At 33.8% G+C, this 16,052-nt stretch overlaps 1 protein-coding gene across 1 annotated transcript in view; it reads right to left on the bottom strand.

Moving 5' to 3' along the window:
- LOC105044718 (uncharacterized) overlaps positions 1–16,052 on the bottom strand; it is a 44,310-nt gene that overhangs the window by 27,090 nt on the left and 1,168 nt on the right. Inside the window, exons 2-6 of the mRNA XM_073257293.1 lie at positions 15,431–15,474; positions 15,209–15,272; positions 9,676–9,790; positions 9,510–9,577; positions 7,242–7,339 (exon numbers count right to left, since the gene is read on the bottom strand). Coding sequence (XP_073113394.1) covers positions 7,242–7,339; positions 9,510–9,577; positions 9,676–9,790; positions 15,209–15,272; positions 15,431–15,474 — 389 coding nt within the window. The remainder of the gene's footprint in view (positions 1–7,241; positions 7,340–9,509; positions 9,578–9,675; positions 9,791–15,208; positions 15,273–15,430; positions 15,475–16,052) is intronic.

Here is a 16,052-nt window from a genome sequence, read left to right as displayed (position 1 = left end):
ATATGTGTACACATTTAGACACTTGTAAGGAGATTTTAGATTATGTTAAATTATTATATGCTAGTGATTCGATCCGGATGTATGATTTGTCAATGGAGTATTTTTCGCTACAGAAAGGGGAGAAGACAGTCACTAAGTACCTTGCTGAGCTGAAGCGAATCTATGAAGAGTTGAGGGTGATTCAACCCATTTCAGCGGATGTCCAGAAGATGCAAAAGTAGAGAGAACAAATGGTAGTCCTTAAATTTTTAGCAGGCTTGCCATCGGAGTTTGAACCTATAAAGGCATAAATGTTGGGAGGGCCTGAACTTCTATCCTTTGCCGAGGCCTACTCAAGAGTCCTACGTGCATCTTCCAAGAAGAATGTGGCCAGTGATCCAATCTCTGATCAATCAACTCTTGTTTCTATGGTTGATTTTAAGGGGAACAAGGATGGAAAAGGAGGAAAGAAACCCTCAAGTGTAATTACTATGGTAGATGCGGTCATATGAAGAACCAATGTTACAAGTTGCATCCTCAGCTGAGGCCAAGAGTGGCAAACATAGCAGCAACTGACTCCTCTGCTGATGCTGCTACTAGCTCAATTTGAGTTTCTGATGCTCAGAAAATGATGACAATGTCTCGAAAAGATTATGCTAAGTTTCTTCAGTATCAGAATGCTCAGCATGCATCTACTCCTCTTGCATCAGAACCAACTGCTTCCTTTGCTCAGTTAAGTAAATCCACTACTTGCTTTACTTCTCGATCCTCTACTCCCACTCCTTGGTTAATAGCATGGTTTTCAGAACCAATTCGAATCGATCGGGTCAGGACATACCGAACCGTACCGACAGAAAACTATAACAGTTTTGATAGAGAAAACAGCACATGTCGGTGCCGGGGAAGAAAGAAAGAGAAACAGAGGCAAAGAGAGAAAATAGAAGAGGGGAGAGAAAGAAGGATGCCGCTGAAAACCGACGGTGGCCCTCTGCGACCGTCAGAGGACGGCGGAAGCCGCCGTGGCTTGGTTCGTCCAATGGAACTGCCGCAACAAGCAAGAAAGAGAAAAAGAAAGGAGACCATAGAAGATGGAAGGACGGGACGACGGAGACGCCATCGGAGGTCTCTAGGTGGCCGCCATGGCCATCGGACGGTGGAAGCGACGCGGGCAACATCGCAACCGCAGAACACGGGCTATCGCCCCTGTTCACGCGTCAGCCCTTTTTTAAAAACAGAGATGAACAGTGAAGCCAGCATATTGGTTTGTCAGCTTCACTGTTTAAGAGATTTTTTAAAAAAAATTAAAATCTGTAAAGTCAGCAATTAGATTGCCGGCTTCATTTTTTTGATTTTTTTTAAAAAAAGCAAAAATAGTGAAGCAAGCAAATGGTTTGCTAGCTTCACTTAAGTTTCAATTTTTAAAAAAAATCTGTGAAACAGTGGCACCGCACCATGGGCTGCACCGTCCGACGGCCCCTCTGACTCTCCTTTTCTTTCTTCCTCCCTCTCTCTCTATTTCTCTCTCTTTTTTCTTCTCCTGGTTCGCTTCCTTTGCCTTCATCGATTTGCACTGGTCCGATCCTATATCATACGAAGCCATACCGTATCGTGCCATCGACTGATCGAAATGACACCGTTACCGACACAGCAAATCTTGGTTAATAGACTTTGCAACCACTGATCATATCACAAATACATCTAATATTTTTACTTCCTTCCGTTTCATAAATAGCTCTCATCATGTTATTCTCGCTAATGGATCCACTGCACCTGTAAGTGGGATTGACATAGTTAGTCCTAGTCACTCCTTTTTCTTATCATCTGCATTATATATCCCTAATTCTCCATTCAATTTGATGCCCGTTAGTAAATTAACCAAACACTTGAATTGCTCGGCTCCTTTTCTTCTTGACTCTGTTGTTATTCAGGATTTGAAGACAATGAAGATGATTGGCAAAGCGCATGAATCAGGGGCTTTATTACTTTCAACCACTACCACCCAATGTTGCTTGCTCAACCACAGCCACTCCTTTTGAAATTCATTGCCGTTTGGGTCACCCTTTCTTGCAAAAGTTGAAACGGTCAATGCCATACTTTAGTCATTTATCCACTTTAGAATGTCAGTCATGTCAACATGAGAAGCATCACCATGTTTCTCATACTCCCAAAGTAGAAAAGTGTGCCAATCATCCTTTTTTGTTAGTGCATTTAGACATCTAGGGTCCAAATCGTGTTACTTCCAAGTTAGAGTTTCATTATTTTGTAACCTTTGTCGATGACCATTCTCGAATGACTTGGATTTGTCTAATGAAGGAACGTTTTGAGTTATTTTCCATATTCTGTGATTTTTATGCTGAAATTTGTACTCAATTTAATACTTCTATTAATATTCTTAGAAGTGAAATGCACAGGAGTATTTTTCTGATGAATACAAAAAATTGATGCGAGAATCTGGAATGATCCATGAATCTTCATGTACCACTACACCACAACAAAATGGTGTGGCCGAAAGGAAAAACAGACACATAATGGAAACTATCCATACATTGATGCTTTAGATGAACGTTCCTAAACCATTTTGAAGTGATGCAGTTCTTATCGCTTGCCATCTTATCAATCTATACCATCCTCTGTTCTTAATGGTAAGGTACCTTATAATGTTCTCTTTCCTTCACGGCCCCTTTTTCCTTTGCCTCGGATCTTTGGTCGTACAGCCTTTGTTCATAACCATAATCCAAGTCATGATAAATTAGATCCTAGGTCATTCAAATGTATTTTTCTTGATTATTCTCATACTCATAAAGGATAGATGTTATTGTCCTTTTTCGAATCATTTCTTTGTTAGTGCTGATGTCACATTCTTTAAGTCTACTCCATATTATACAAAAAAATAAAATCCTTCAGATTTGGAATTATGTTTACCATCACCTAGTCATATTATTCAACCTAACCCCTTGCCTCTAAGTTCTTCGAGTAGTTTGTCTCGTCCTGACTTGCAGGTTTACACTCATAGGCCCTATCAAGTAGTTCATCAACCCTCTGATTCAGATGCTCCCTCAACAACCTCTCCACAATCTTCAGATCCGACACCTAGTTCCTCTCCTCCTTGTGACTTTGATCTATCTATTGCTCCCTGAAAAGGTAAAAAGAACTGTACGATGCATCCTATCTCTCAGTTTGTTTCCTATAATCATTTATCCCCTTCCTATTTTGCATTTCTCTTCTTTGTCTACCATGTCTCTTCCTAAGTCTGTTTCAGAAGCCCTTTCTCATATTGGTTGGAAAAGTCCCATGGAGGAAGAGATGCATGCTTTGCAAAAAAATGGTACCTAGGAGCTTATACAATTGCCTCCAGATAAGTCTATTGTTGGGTGCCAATGGGTTTACACTATGAAAGTGCATCCTGATGGTTCTATTGATAGGCTGAAAGCTCGATTGGTGGCAAAGGGATACACACAGATGTATGATCAGGACTATTCTGAGACTTTCTCTCCCGTTGCCAAGATTACCTCTATTCGAGTTTTTATTTCTCTTGTTGCTACGTTTCATTGGCCTTTGCACCAATTAGATATCAAGAATGCTTTTCTTCATGACGATCTTCAGGAGGAGGTGTATATGGAGCAACCTTCTAGGTCTGTCACTCAAGGGGAGTCAGGGTTAGTTTGCAGATTGAAGAAGTCCTTCTATGGCGTCAAGCAATCTCCAAGGGTCTGGTTTGGACATTTCAATGATGTGGTTATGGACTTTGGACTTAAAAGGTGTGGAGCTGATCATTCTATTTTCTACCGACATTCTAGTATCGAAAGAATTTTATTAATTGTATATGTTGATGACATTGTCATTACCAGTGATGACAACAAGGAAATACAAGACCTGAAGGACTTTCTACAGTCCAAGTTTCAAACTAAGGACTTGGGTCCACTAAAATACTTCTTGGGCATTGAAGTTGTCCATTCTCTTTCTGGCATCTCTCTCTCAAAAAAAATATGCCATAGACTTGTTGAGTGAGTTTGGGATGTTGGGCTCTATACCCGTTGACAGTCTTATGGAGACTAATAGTAAGCTTCTTGCAGATCAAGAAGAATTATTAGATGATTATGATCAATACAGGAGATTGGTTGGAAAATTAAACTATCTGACAGTGACTCGACCAAATATCTCTTTTGCTATTGATGTAGTCAGCCAATTCATGGATTCTCCACGAACGAGCCACTGGGATAGTTTGATGAAAATTTTGAGATTCCTCAAAGGTGCACCAAGAAAAGGATTGCTCTATCAGAATAATGGACATATCCTGGTTAAGGGATATACAGATGCTGATTGGACTAGATCTCCATATGATAGAAGATTCACTTCTGGCTATTGTGTCTTTTTAGGAGAAAATCCAGTGTCTTGAAAAAATAAGAAGCAAACCACAGTGGCGAAGTCTAGTACAGAATTTGAGTACAAAGCAATAGCCTATACCACTTGTGAGTTGATTTGACTAAAGCACCTTCTAGAGGAGCTTGGGTTCCCCCATTCAGAGCCTATGGAGTTAGTTTGGGATAATCAAGCAGCAATTCACATTGCTTCCAATCTGGTGTTTCATGAGCGGGTCAAGCATATTGAAGTTGATTGTTATTTTATCAGGAAAAAGCTATTACAGAATGTTATCAAAACCTCTCATGTGAAATCTGAAGATCAGCTTGCTGATATGTTTACTAAGTCTTTAGGTGGCTCTCAAATATATTTGTAACAAGCTAGGAACTTATAATATTTATGCTCCAACTTGAGGAGTGTTAAGGAATCCTAGTCTAATTAGAAATATAATTATGAAAATTTTTCTAATTATTTGTTAAGGAATCCTAGTCTAATTAGGAATATAGTTATGGAAAGTTTTCTAATTATTAGGAATCCTAGTGAGTGATTTGTGGAGAGATTTATATCCAAATTGCCTATGTATTAATCTTTGCAATTAGTATAAATATCATAGGACACCACCACATTGTAGTGTCCAATTCTCCCTAATTCCCTCTCTCTTCTCTCTCTCTTTAGCCTCTATTTTCTAACATAGCTCAATGAAGAAGACATTGAATTGGTTCATTCAATCATGTGCCACTTGTATAAACTAGTGGTTGCATTTTGTTTCAATTTTGACATTTTTGTAAAAATCTAGCAATACAATTTCATTAAATTCATTGTATAGATAATTTTTTATATAGCTTAAAATTATCAAAAATAATAATTTATTGCAACACCCTTATACAAAGTATTGCTTCTGAGCTATTCTATGGGTACCATACAAGCACTTGATCAAGAGACAGTGATCTTTAGCATATTTTTTTGGTAATATATTATATTTTTCTTATTTCTATTCAAAAAGTTGTCCTTCGAGAAAGCATGTGAACTTTATCAAGTAAAATATTTGAGATTATTATTTTCTTTGCCATAAAATATCTAGTTTAAAAAGATTGATAACAAAAATTACTTTTATCATTTTCTAAAGATATATTAAAATAATTATTTTGATGAATCCGAAAAATAATTGTGTTCCCTACAGTCTACCTACAGCCTACTCAAAGTTGTGGATCTACATAAATATCTTTATTAACAACAAGTCAATAAAAGAAAGTAAGCAAAAAACCAGTACTTTGCTAGGATTCATGATTCAGAGAACTGAGACAGCAATGTTTGGCATGGGTAGGGGCCATGAGAAAGGCAGAGCTAAGAATGTGAACCAATCTGCATCATGACTCATGAGTGGTATATGTAAATCTTTTACCAGTACCTTTTGGGTCACCACAGGTCATAACTGTTTAAATAGAAAATTTAAGCTGTATACTAGATAAAGATGGATGTCTTAGAATAATTTCATGCACCAAAGCATATCTCACATATCAAACTTAGACTTATGTCTATCCTATCTTAAAAGCTTAAACAATCTAAAGCTTCAATATTGTTTGATTACATTAAAAAGAAAAAAGAAATATTAATTTTTTTTTAATTTTGAGGGATTATATCTAACCACCACATACTTCCTATTAAACCTCAGCAAAACAAAAATATGCACAACAGGTGCTGTTAAAATAATGTTTAAAATGAAACATTCGATGAATAATCAAGAAGGGCAATTTCAAATGACTTTACAATTAGGAAGCAAAAAAAAAAAAAAAGGAGAAAAAACTACCTGGAAAGTGGCAAGACCAGTCACCTAGGCAAGCAAAGAGCACCTACGAATTTGGAAATATTGGGCTCCACTCCCGATTCTGAAAGTGGGTCCCAAAACCACACCTAGTGAAAGCTAAACCAGGTCCTGTAGGATATTTATTACTATTAAGAAATAAAGAAAGTTTGAGCTGATGTACTAGATATAGCCGCCATAATTTTCATTTTCCCTCACAGTTCCACTATCTTTTACAGCACAGCTTTTCACCAATTTTCCTTCTGCTAGGAAAGAGATTTATAGAAATAAGTGAGGCAAACTTGATGGTAAAAGCATTGGGAAGATCCAAGAATCTAGCAGATCCAGAGAACGTGAGGAAAAACACAAAAAGCAAAATAGCTTGAGAGAATAAGGAGCAAGGTTTATTATCTTGATACCAAACACCATACCGGTATAGTATTGAGATGCCCAGCACAGGGGTCAGTCTCAATTCAGTATGGTATGGCAATACAAGAAGGTACGCAGCTGTATGGTGAACCATAACACAAAGGGTAAAAACATGACATCATATTAGACTCCTACTGCTCGATGAATGTGCAGCCACCGGAGATAACATGTGGCAAGTTAGGAAAATGCATAAAAAGAGAATGTCAAAACAACAATTGGAAAAAGAGCCAGGAAAACACTGGGCATACTGGACTAGAACTGGAAAATGAGCAAAAATGGAAGGATAAAATAGGAATTGGAAAAAGAGTTGAGAACATGCTCCTAACATATATAGAGGTGCTACATTAACAATTAAGACTTTTTCCATTGAGATATAATATTTGCATTCTTTTCTTTTCTTACTCCTCTAACTATTATGTTAGTCTCAAAAATCAACTAAAAAATTTTTTTATCAAGCTAATTGTTGGAATACCTAGCAGAAAGGTTTTCATGTCACACTGTATAAATGACTTAGAAACATACTTTCCCTGATCAGATACACTATTTTTGTTCTCCTCTTTTCCTTCTTTAACTACTGTAGTATTTCTAGACTGATCAAGCTAATTGTTTAATTATAAACATAGTAGAACGAGAGAGCCTTGCAGGAAGCATGAATTTTCACAAAGCAACTCACCTGCCACAATTTGATAAAGCGATTGCAACAGCACTTAAAAGCTTACTTGATTCAGGCGCATCAAGGACCACACCACTAGCACTTAGAGGTGCAATGACCTGATAGTGGATGCAAAACCAACATCAATAGATACACTATCAAACAGCAATAAAGAGAACATATCCATAATTGTAAACTAAATTAGCACCCAAATAAAAGAAAATACAGTAGAACCATGTAAAGATGAAAATTATGGAGATCAAGCTATTGAAAAAGCACATAAAAGGGTGAGAGAGAGAGAGAAGGCAAATAGCTATGCGAATGCAAAATAAAATCACAGAAAAGTAAAGAATTTTAAAAAGTGAGTGTCATGCAAATGAAAATCGAGCAGAATTTGTTCTCAAAGGGACATTAAGTTAAATTGCTAGTAAATCTGAAATTGGCAGATATGAATATATTTGAAAAAGAATCTGTAATGTACACCCTAAGGTGGATTAAGATTCATTACATGAGTCATCTCATTTGCCATTCTATTTGAAGGTGACTGATAATTTAGAACACATGCTACATCTCAGTACGAAAGATGAACTATTTTCTGAGGAGAGATCTTCATATTAAGAAATAGAGTTTGCATGCGACAAAGTTGGAGCTTGATTTTTTAGAATGTAGGCATGTCCGATTAGGCTACAGGAAGAGAACAGCAAAGGAAACTGCATCATACTTGGTAACCCCCAATGAATGAAACTCATGAATGATAAAATTCACCCAATAAAGTTTAGTAGTTGGATTATAATCAAGCAGCTGAAGCATTGCCACATAGTGTGAGATCAACATAAAGACAATGAGATTAGTCAATAAAGTTTAGTAGTTGGATTATAATCAAGAAGCTGAAGTGTTGCTGCATAGCGTGAGATCAACTTAAAGATAATAAGAGGTCTGCAGGATGTTGGCACAAACTACTACTCCTTGGAGGCCCCCAGTGTGTAAGCTTCTGTAGAATGCAGCAGCTCAGACTCACACTCAACTGCTCAAACTAATCAACAGACACATGCCATAAACAAGGCACTTGGATCAGACTGAGGGTAAATCATCAGACTTAAGCACACTATTTAACCAAAACTTACAGATAACTTAACTCATCTGTATCGCCAAAAAACTCTGTGCGAGTTTCCAACACACCTGATATTACCTCATATTCAAAGCTGGATAAAGAAAAAGTCATTGCAGATGGCAGCACCTACCAAGGTAAAATATTCTACCCATGATGCAAAAAATGGAAATTTATATCATAGAACATGGAAGGGCAATTTCTTATAAATAGTTTATTCTACTCTGGTAAAACTCCAAGATGTAAAAGAACCCTTATGAATTTAGTGGAAATAGTTAAATTTATTTTGAAGTCATGTAAGCGGCTCTTTTTGAAATTGAAAACTGGGTTTACTTGGATCTTAACAAAAGCTCATTTTACATCAAGAGTGCATGAACTTTCAGGTTTGGTATTGATTTCAATGAAATTTACTGCAAAGAGGCAGGAGCATCTTCATTATGTTCTTATTCTCTGGGTTCCAGCATGTGATTGTAACAACATGTGCCAAGCAATTTATCTGAAAATTGCTAATATTAGCCCCCATGTTCTACCAATTCCCACAGCCAAATTTTTCTACTCCCACTCGGCCAAACACTCATAATAATGCTTCATCTACTCTAATATCAGTTATCTTTATTGGCTATCAATACATAAAAAAGTAAATTTAGTATCAAAATATTGCCTTGTTTATATTTGTTTTTATGAACCACAAGGGCAATGGAATTCTTTAAAATTTAAAAACCAAATGAGTGAATTTACATAAATTATATTGTACATGCACTTCTTAGGCTTCATCATCCCCTTTTTCCCAGAAAGTTTATTAAATTATATAAAGGAAAAAAAAAAATTCTGCTTCAGCACTCCTGCAGCAAGTCTTAGTACAAGAAACTGGGTACAAGTCAACTAGGAAAGCATTTTTTAACTATTCCCAATCCCAGGTATTGTTAGACAATGAAAGCTGCAAAAAGAAGTATGATTTTTTTCAGTTTCCAATTGGAACTTTCTTTTTTGTGAGAACCCCAAAAAACTGCAATCATCCTATTATTAAGTAATTTTATGATAAAGGTGAAAATAGAGTGCAATGCCAGTTCCCACAGTTCAGAGCAACTTATCTTTGGTGAACTGCCATATATGCAGTGCTCATAGAATTAAGCAAGTAATGAATCACATTCAGTATTGAGATTTGAAAACAAAACATGTACCAGAAACTCAGCCACTCCAAAGGATAGCTGCAAATCGTGCAAATCATCATCCCAATGTGCAGCTTTGCCTGCATTAGTAAAAATCCAAAATTGGTGAGATTGCATTCCTCTTTATAATATCAAAAGTGGAAAAAAAAATAAGCATTTCAATAAGCTTGTTATTTACCATTCCTAGAGGCCTTGAAGTAATATTCCATGCAATATAATTTTATCCCATGCTTCAATTCACATTTGACCTTATATAAGTTTTTCCGAGAACCCACATGTTCTGCACTCTTTTCCTGCACAAGCAGATAATATAAGGGACCAGAAACAGTATGTATTGATTTTATGAACATCTTATATGATTGCTGGGATATGGATATCAGAAAACTAGCATGATCTATGCATGCTAGATGTAATGTCAATGTTATCAGACAGGAGACAAAACCCTTCTTGCTTTTATATAGGAAGTAAGCACTAGCAGATAAGCCAGATGTTTGCAATCAAATAACGAATTTCAGATTCCCAACATAGTTTCACATAAGCTTCTGAAAGACAAGCACTAAAAGTAAAATTTACTGGCCTTATATAAAAGGGCTCAAACCAAATAGATCAAGAGCATTTAAAAGATTATAACTAAAAAGGGCATCCTAGTGCATAAGGCTCCTCATATTGTGGGGTTTGAGGATGGCCAGATGTACACAGCCTTACCTCAATGTACAGAAAGGTTGTTTCCATGTTTCGAACCCATGACATTCAGGTTACAATGGAGCAACCTTGCCATTGTGTCAAGGCTCACCCTCTTAAAAGATTATAATTATGCATATGAAATTATGATTGAGAATTTGATTTTTATGTAAATGGGAGGATCAATATAAAAAGACTCTAGAACTCAAATTTCCAATTAGAAACATGATATAAATGTTATATAAAGAACCATGGGCGCCTAATTAGGCTTACTTTAGCCTTTCTTGAAGAGGTTTGGATAATAAAGAAATGAACATGTTCATTGAATGATGAAAATTCTGAATTGCTGAAAATTTTGATCTTGAAATCCTACTTTGGTTTTGTAAACCCATTAATTATAAGCTTTCAAGTTCATGTTTTATTTTAAACCCCTAAACATCCACCTTTGATGTCTTATTCTTTGTCTTCTTGGCCATGATTTGTGTCCTTGACAAAATGTCATCTCTGATTAAAAAAAAAGAAAAGAAAAGAAACTGTGTACTAAACTAAATGTCAAGAAAAGACAGTGATATTCGCTAAATCCATTGTCATGAATTTAGCATGACACGTTTTCACGATTTTGATAGCTCAATTTGTTATAAAACTTTAGTTACTAGAAGAGGGTGGGGCGCTGGTATATGAGGAAGCAGGTCTCTAAAAAAATAAACACTTAGGAAGCAGATGCCTCTGACGAGATTCCAAAGCAGGTATGCAAACCTAAATAGAAGATTCCTACTACTAGTACTAAGCACAAACTCAAGCATCTATTACAGGATGCATATTGTTGCTCAGCGCAAGTAATTTTGGCCTAATCAAAGATAACACCAAGCTCATGGGAAGATTTTATTTATTAGTATGTTTGATTGTGAGTCACATAGCGTTTTTGGCAACTTTCAGACTGTCAAAAGACATATAAAACATACAAACTTGTAGATGAACTTATGAAGAAAATAAAATCTTGAACATGCAAAACAAGATAAAGAGAAGTCTTCCTATAAACGATAAATTAAAGATGCAAGGAGATGCCCATTTAAAGGGAAAAAAAAATAATAGAAGCTGGAATCAGCGGCGGCTGAAGGGCAAAGCCACCGAAGCCTTTGCCTTAGGCCCCCGCCCCCAAGCCCCCGCTACCTCCCCCTCCTGGCCTCCACCCCGGCAAGATCTCCCTCCACGGCTCCACCCCTAGGCCCCCGGCTCAGCCCATGAGAAGATAAACGGTGCCGCTCATCGGAGGCCCCAAGCAGCTAAGCGATCACCGACGGCCGATCAGCCGGTCATCGATGGCAAGGAAGAGTGGGAGACAAAAGGTCCGTCGCCCCTTTTTTTTTTTGCGTTTCTCAGAAACACATGGCAAATTGTACATGGTTACTGTGCGCGACAGCGTGGAAAAAAAAAAGAGTCGGGTGGTGGGCAGCCTGCTTCATTAATTTTGGCCAATTACGGGACTAGCGCCAACGGTCATTTCTGATTTCTTCTATAAAAATAGGTTGTTTTCTTATACTTTGACAGAAATATTGTTAATGATTCATATTTTTCGCAGCATATACAGCTCCATAGAAATATAAAATCTTGTTCAGTTTTTGAATTTTTTTTTGTTATCTGCTTTTGTACTCTTTCGAAGGTTTGTAAATTCTCAAAACTGGTTGGGATTGGAAAGTGTTTGATGTTTTGTAGTTTGGATCATTTTGTGTTTACAAGTTCAACAGGATTATCCATTTTTTCTCTAGATTAATATAGTTCTCTTTTTCTACAAAAAAAATAATTTTTTTAAATTTATAGTATCTATTTTTTATTTTTTTTTTAATTATTCTCTTTACTATTCTTCTTCATAATAACTCTAACTCATATTTTCTGCAGTTTGCACTCTCGTACAAAAGTATTCAACAATCAGATACTATAAATTAATTGATTATTCATCTCATTTGTAATCAGCATTCAACAATCGAGTATTATTGTTCTAACCTTTACATATTTTTTATTTAATTTAAAATTTATATTATATTATTATATTTTATCTCTATTTTATTTAATACTTGATTCATTGAATTAAAAATTTTGATTGTTAATCTTGTATTAGCTATTTAAAAAATAAGATAATTGTAATAGCTAAATTTTTTGATAATTCATAATAAGAATTTAAATATGTCAACTCAAAAATATGAATCTGGTTATTCAAAGCTTCAAAAAAAAAGAAGAATTGAAAGTTTAATACAATCTCAAAAAAAAGCTCTTGATAAATTTTTTACAAGTAATAAAAATAATAAATCGAAAAATATTGATGAATATTCTTTAAATGAACAAGTTAATAATCTTTTAAAGTTAGATGATAATGAAATATTAGAACAAGAAGAAGTCAATGAAGAGATTCAAAATAATCCTCAAAGTCATAGTGAAGAGAATCAATCCATTAATTTAAATGATTATATTCTTAAAAATATTTATGATCCAGGTCAATGGACAAATATTGATATAAATTTGAGAGATTTATTAATAGAAAAAGATCCAATTAGAATTGATGATATAGATTTTCCTAAAGATGAATTCTCAAGATATTTTTCTATTACATACTATATTCAAAAGTTGACAAACGGAGAGAAGCATGAAAGAAAATGGTTAGTTTATTCAAAAGACTTAGACAGAGTATTTTATTTTTATTGTAAATTATTTAATTCTGCTTCTACTATAAGTAAACTAGCTAATGTTGGCACTAGAGATTGGAGAAATCTTAGTGCTAAGCTTAAGAGTTATGAGATGAGTAATAGCATATTGTTAATATGAGTTCATAGATTAATTTAGAAATGATATTGTTGAAAAATAAAATAATTGATAAAAATATTCAAGAACAAATAAATAAAGATGAAGAATATTAGAAAAAAAGTATTATTAAGAATTCTTACTGTAGTAAAAATTCTTGATAAATAATTTAGCTTTTCGTAAAAAAAATGAAAAAATCTATTAAGAAAATAATGAAAATTTTTTAAGTCTAATTAAAATGATTGCAGAATTCGATCCAGTGATACAAGAATATATTCGATGTATTAAAGATAATAAAATTCATACTCATTATCTTAGATATAATGTATAAAATGAATTGATAAATTTGTTAGCAAGTAAAATTAAAAATAAAATTATTAAAAAAATTATAAAAGTAAAATATTTTTTAATAATACTTGATTACACTCTAGATGCAAGTCATCAAGAGTAAATATCTTTTATATTGCGATATGTAGATATTTCATCAAGTCCAATCAAAATTATGAAATATTTTTTTGAATTCTCAAAAGTAGATGATACAACTGGAAAAGATCTTTTTGATGTTATTATGGATAAAATAAAATATATTAGACCTAATATTAATAATTTAAGAAGACAGAGATATAATAACGGATCTAATATGAAGGACAAATAGCAAGGAGTGCAAAAAAAAATTTTAGATATAAATCCTAAATCCTTTTATACATCATGTGGTTGTCATAGTCTAAATTTAGTACTTTGTGACATGGTTAGTTCTTGTACTAAAGCTATATCATTTTTTGGAGTAGTATAACATATATATTTACTATTTTCTTCTTCTACCAAATGGTAGAAAATTTTATAAGATAATATTTTTGGTCTAACTCTTAAATCATTATCACAAATACATTGGAAGAGTCATATTGAAAGTGCTAAAGCAATAAGATTTTAAGCTCCACAAATAAGAGATGCTTTATTGAAATTAGCAAAAGTTAGTAAAGATCCTAAAACTAAAAGTGAAGCTAATTGCTTAGCAATATATGAGCTTGAAAATTTTGAGTTTTTATTGGATATGACTATTTGATATGATATATTATTTGCGGTTAACTCAGTTAGCAAAAATTTACAATCAAAAGATATGCATATTGATGTTGCTATAGAACAATTAAAATATCTTCTTTCTTTTTTAAAAAAATATAGAGAAGATAGATTTGCATCCGCTATGATTTCTTCTAAAGAAATTGCATCTGAAATAAAAATAAAATCTAAATTTCATTATAAGCATATCATTTGTAGAAAGAAATAATTTGATGAGGATGTTGATAATGAAACAACAAAATCTCTTAAAAATCATTTAGAATTGATTATTTCTTATATATAGTAGATCAAGCAATTTTTTCACTGCAAAATAGATATGAATAATTTAAGATATATGAAAATATTTTTGATTTTCTATTTAGTGGTAAAAAATTGAAGTCATTAGAAAATGATAGTTTGAAAAAATATTATTTTAATCTTGAATATTCCTTAAAATATAATAACTACGCTGATATTGATGGTTTAGATTTATTTTCAAAGCTAAAAATTTTTAAAAAAATTATACAAGTAGAAGATAACAGTCCAATAGACATACTCAATTATATAAGATGACTCGACTCTTTTTCAAATGCATATATTACTTTTAGAATTATGTTAACAATTTCAGTAAGTATTGCTTCGGCAGAAAGAAGTTTTTCAAAATTAAAATTAATAAAATCTTACTTAAGATCAACAATATCTCAAGAAAGATTAAATGAATTGGCTATATTATCAATTGAAAAAGAACTGTTAGAAGAACTTGATTATAAAAATTTAATTAAAAATTTTACATCTTAAAAAGCTAGAAAAATAAAATTTTAATAAAAATTTTATATAAATTTTAGTTTAAAAAATTATATTTTACTATTTAGCTTTAGGCCTCCAAATGTGTTGAGGCGCCTCTGGCTGGAATGCAAGAGAGAAACAAGATGTCATCTCTATAATTATATGAAACGGACATGCAGGGGAAAGATGGGTGATAACCACTTGGGACCATGAGGTCATCTGCATCATCCTCATAAGCAGTATAAAAGAAAATGTACAAGATATTTTCACAGAGTATGCAATATAGATTCTCCAAATACAAAACCAACTTCACTAAGAGGATGATGGTCAAAAAAATAAGTAATAAAAGAAGGCTCTTGTATTTCAAACAAAGTTGCTGATGGGGAAAAGCATACCATCAAATTCCTTGGACCATCAACCAGCCAGAGTCGACAAACAGCCTCTATTTCTGATATGAATCTAGATAAAATCAAAGGGTCAGTCTATTTATGATTCAAAACCACACAGTCACTAAATGTGTTCACACAAAAGGACTAGTAAGAGAGAAACTATTTAATTTAAAATCATGCAAGAGGAGATCTGTATACATGTATAGCAAGATGGAGATATGAAGGTACCTTTCCCATGATGATGCAAGTGTGAAATCATCAAAGCCCTCAAGCTGAAAAAATATAGAAGCACCATTTATACTTACCAATCAGCCCATAAGAATATTTTTGTGCAAAAAAAAAAAGGGGGGGGTCTTTGAATAGGAATAGAACATTTGCTTAGAAACACTGAGAGTTGAACATGCTTGATTCCACATAGTTTTTGGATTTAATAAGAACCTTGTGCACAAGACTAAATGAAGATTCATCAGATTTCAACCTAGTCTCCTATTAACCTACTAGAATATCATGTTACTCGAGGCTGTTTTTTTTTTTTCAAGGATCATGTTATTTATAAATGGAAGAACATATAAATTTATAAAATATACAGATGTTAATAACTGACATGGAGATATTTCTAGCAGTTATGCTAGTATCTGATGTTTAATCTTCACAAGAGGGACCACTTGTTCATGAGCTATGCTCGAAGCTTGAAGCATTTCAATTTTCAAAAAAATATGGACATTTGATTTGTAATTCATAGCTTTCTACCTTAACTCAAATTTTGTGTCTCGATAATCCTTGAAAGACACACATCCAAAAATCATGTTCAAGAATTATATAATTAAGGTTTAAAAGAAAATAGAGATCT

The sequence above is a fragment of the Elaeis guineensis genome, chromosome 5, assembly GCF_000442705.2.
Source record: "Elaeis guineensis isolate ETL-2024a chromosome 5, EG11, whole genome shotgun sequence".
NCBI classification, from domain to species: domain Eukaryota; kingdom Viridiplantae; phylum Streptophyta; class Magnoliopsida; order Arecales; family Arecaceae; genus Elaeis; species Elaeis guineensis.
The sequence above is the reverse complement of the archived record's forward strand: the minus strand, read 5'-3'. Positions and strand labels throughout refer to the sequence as shown.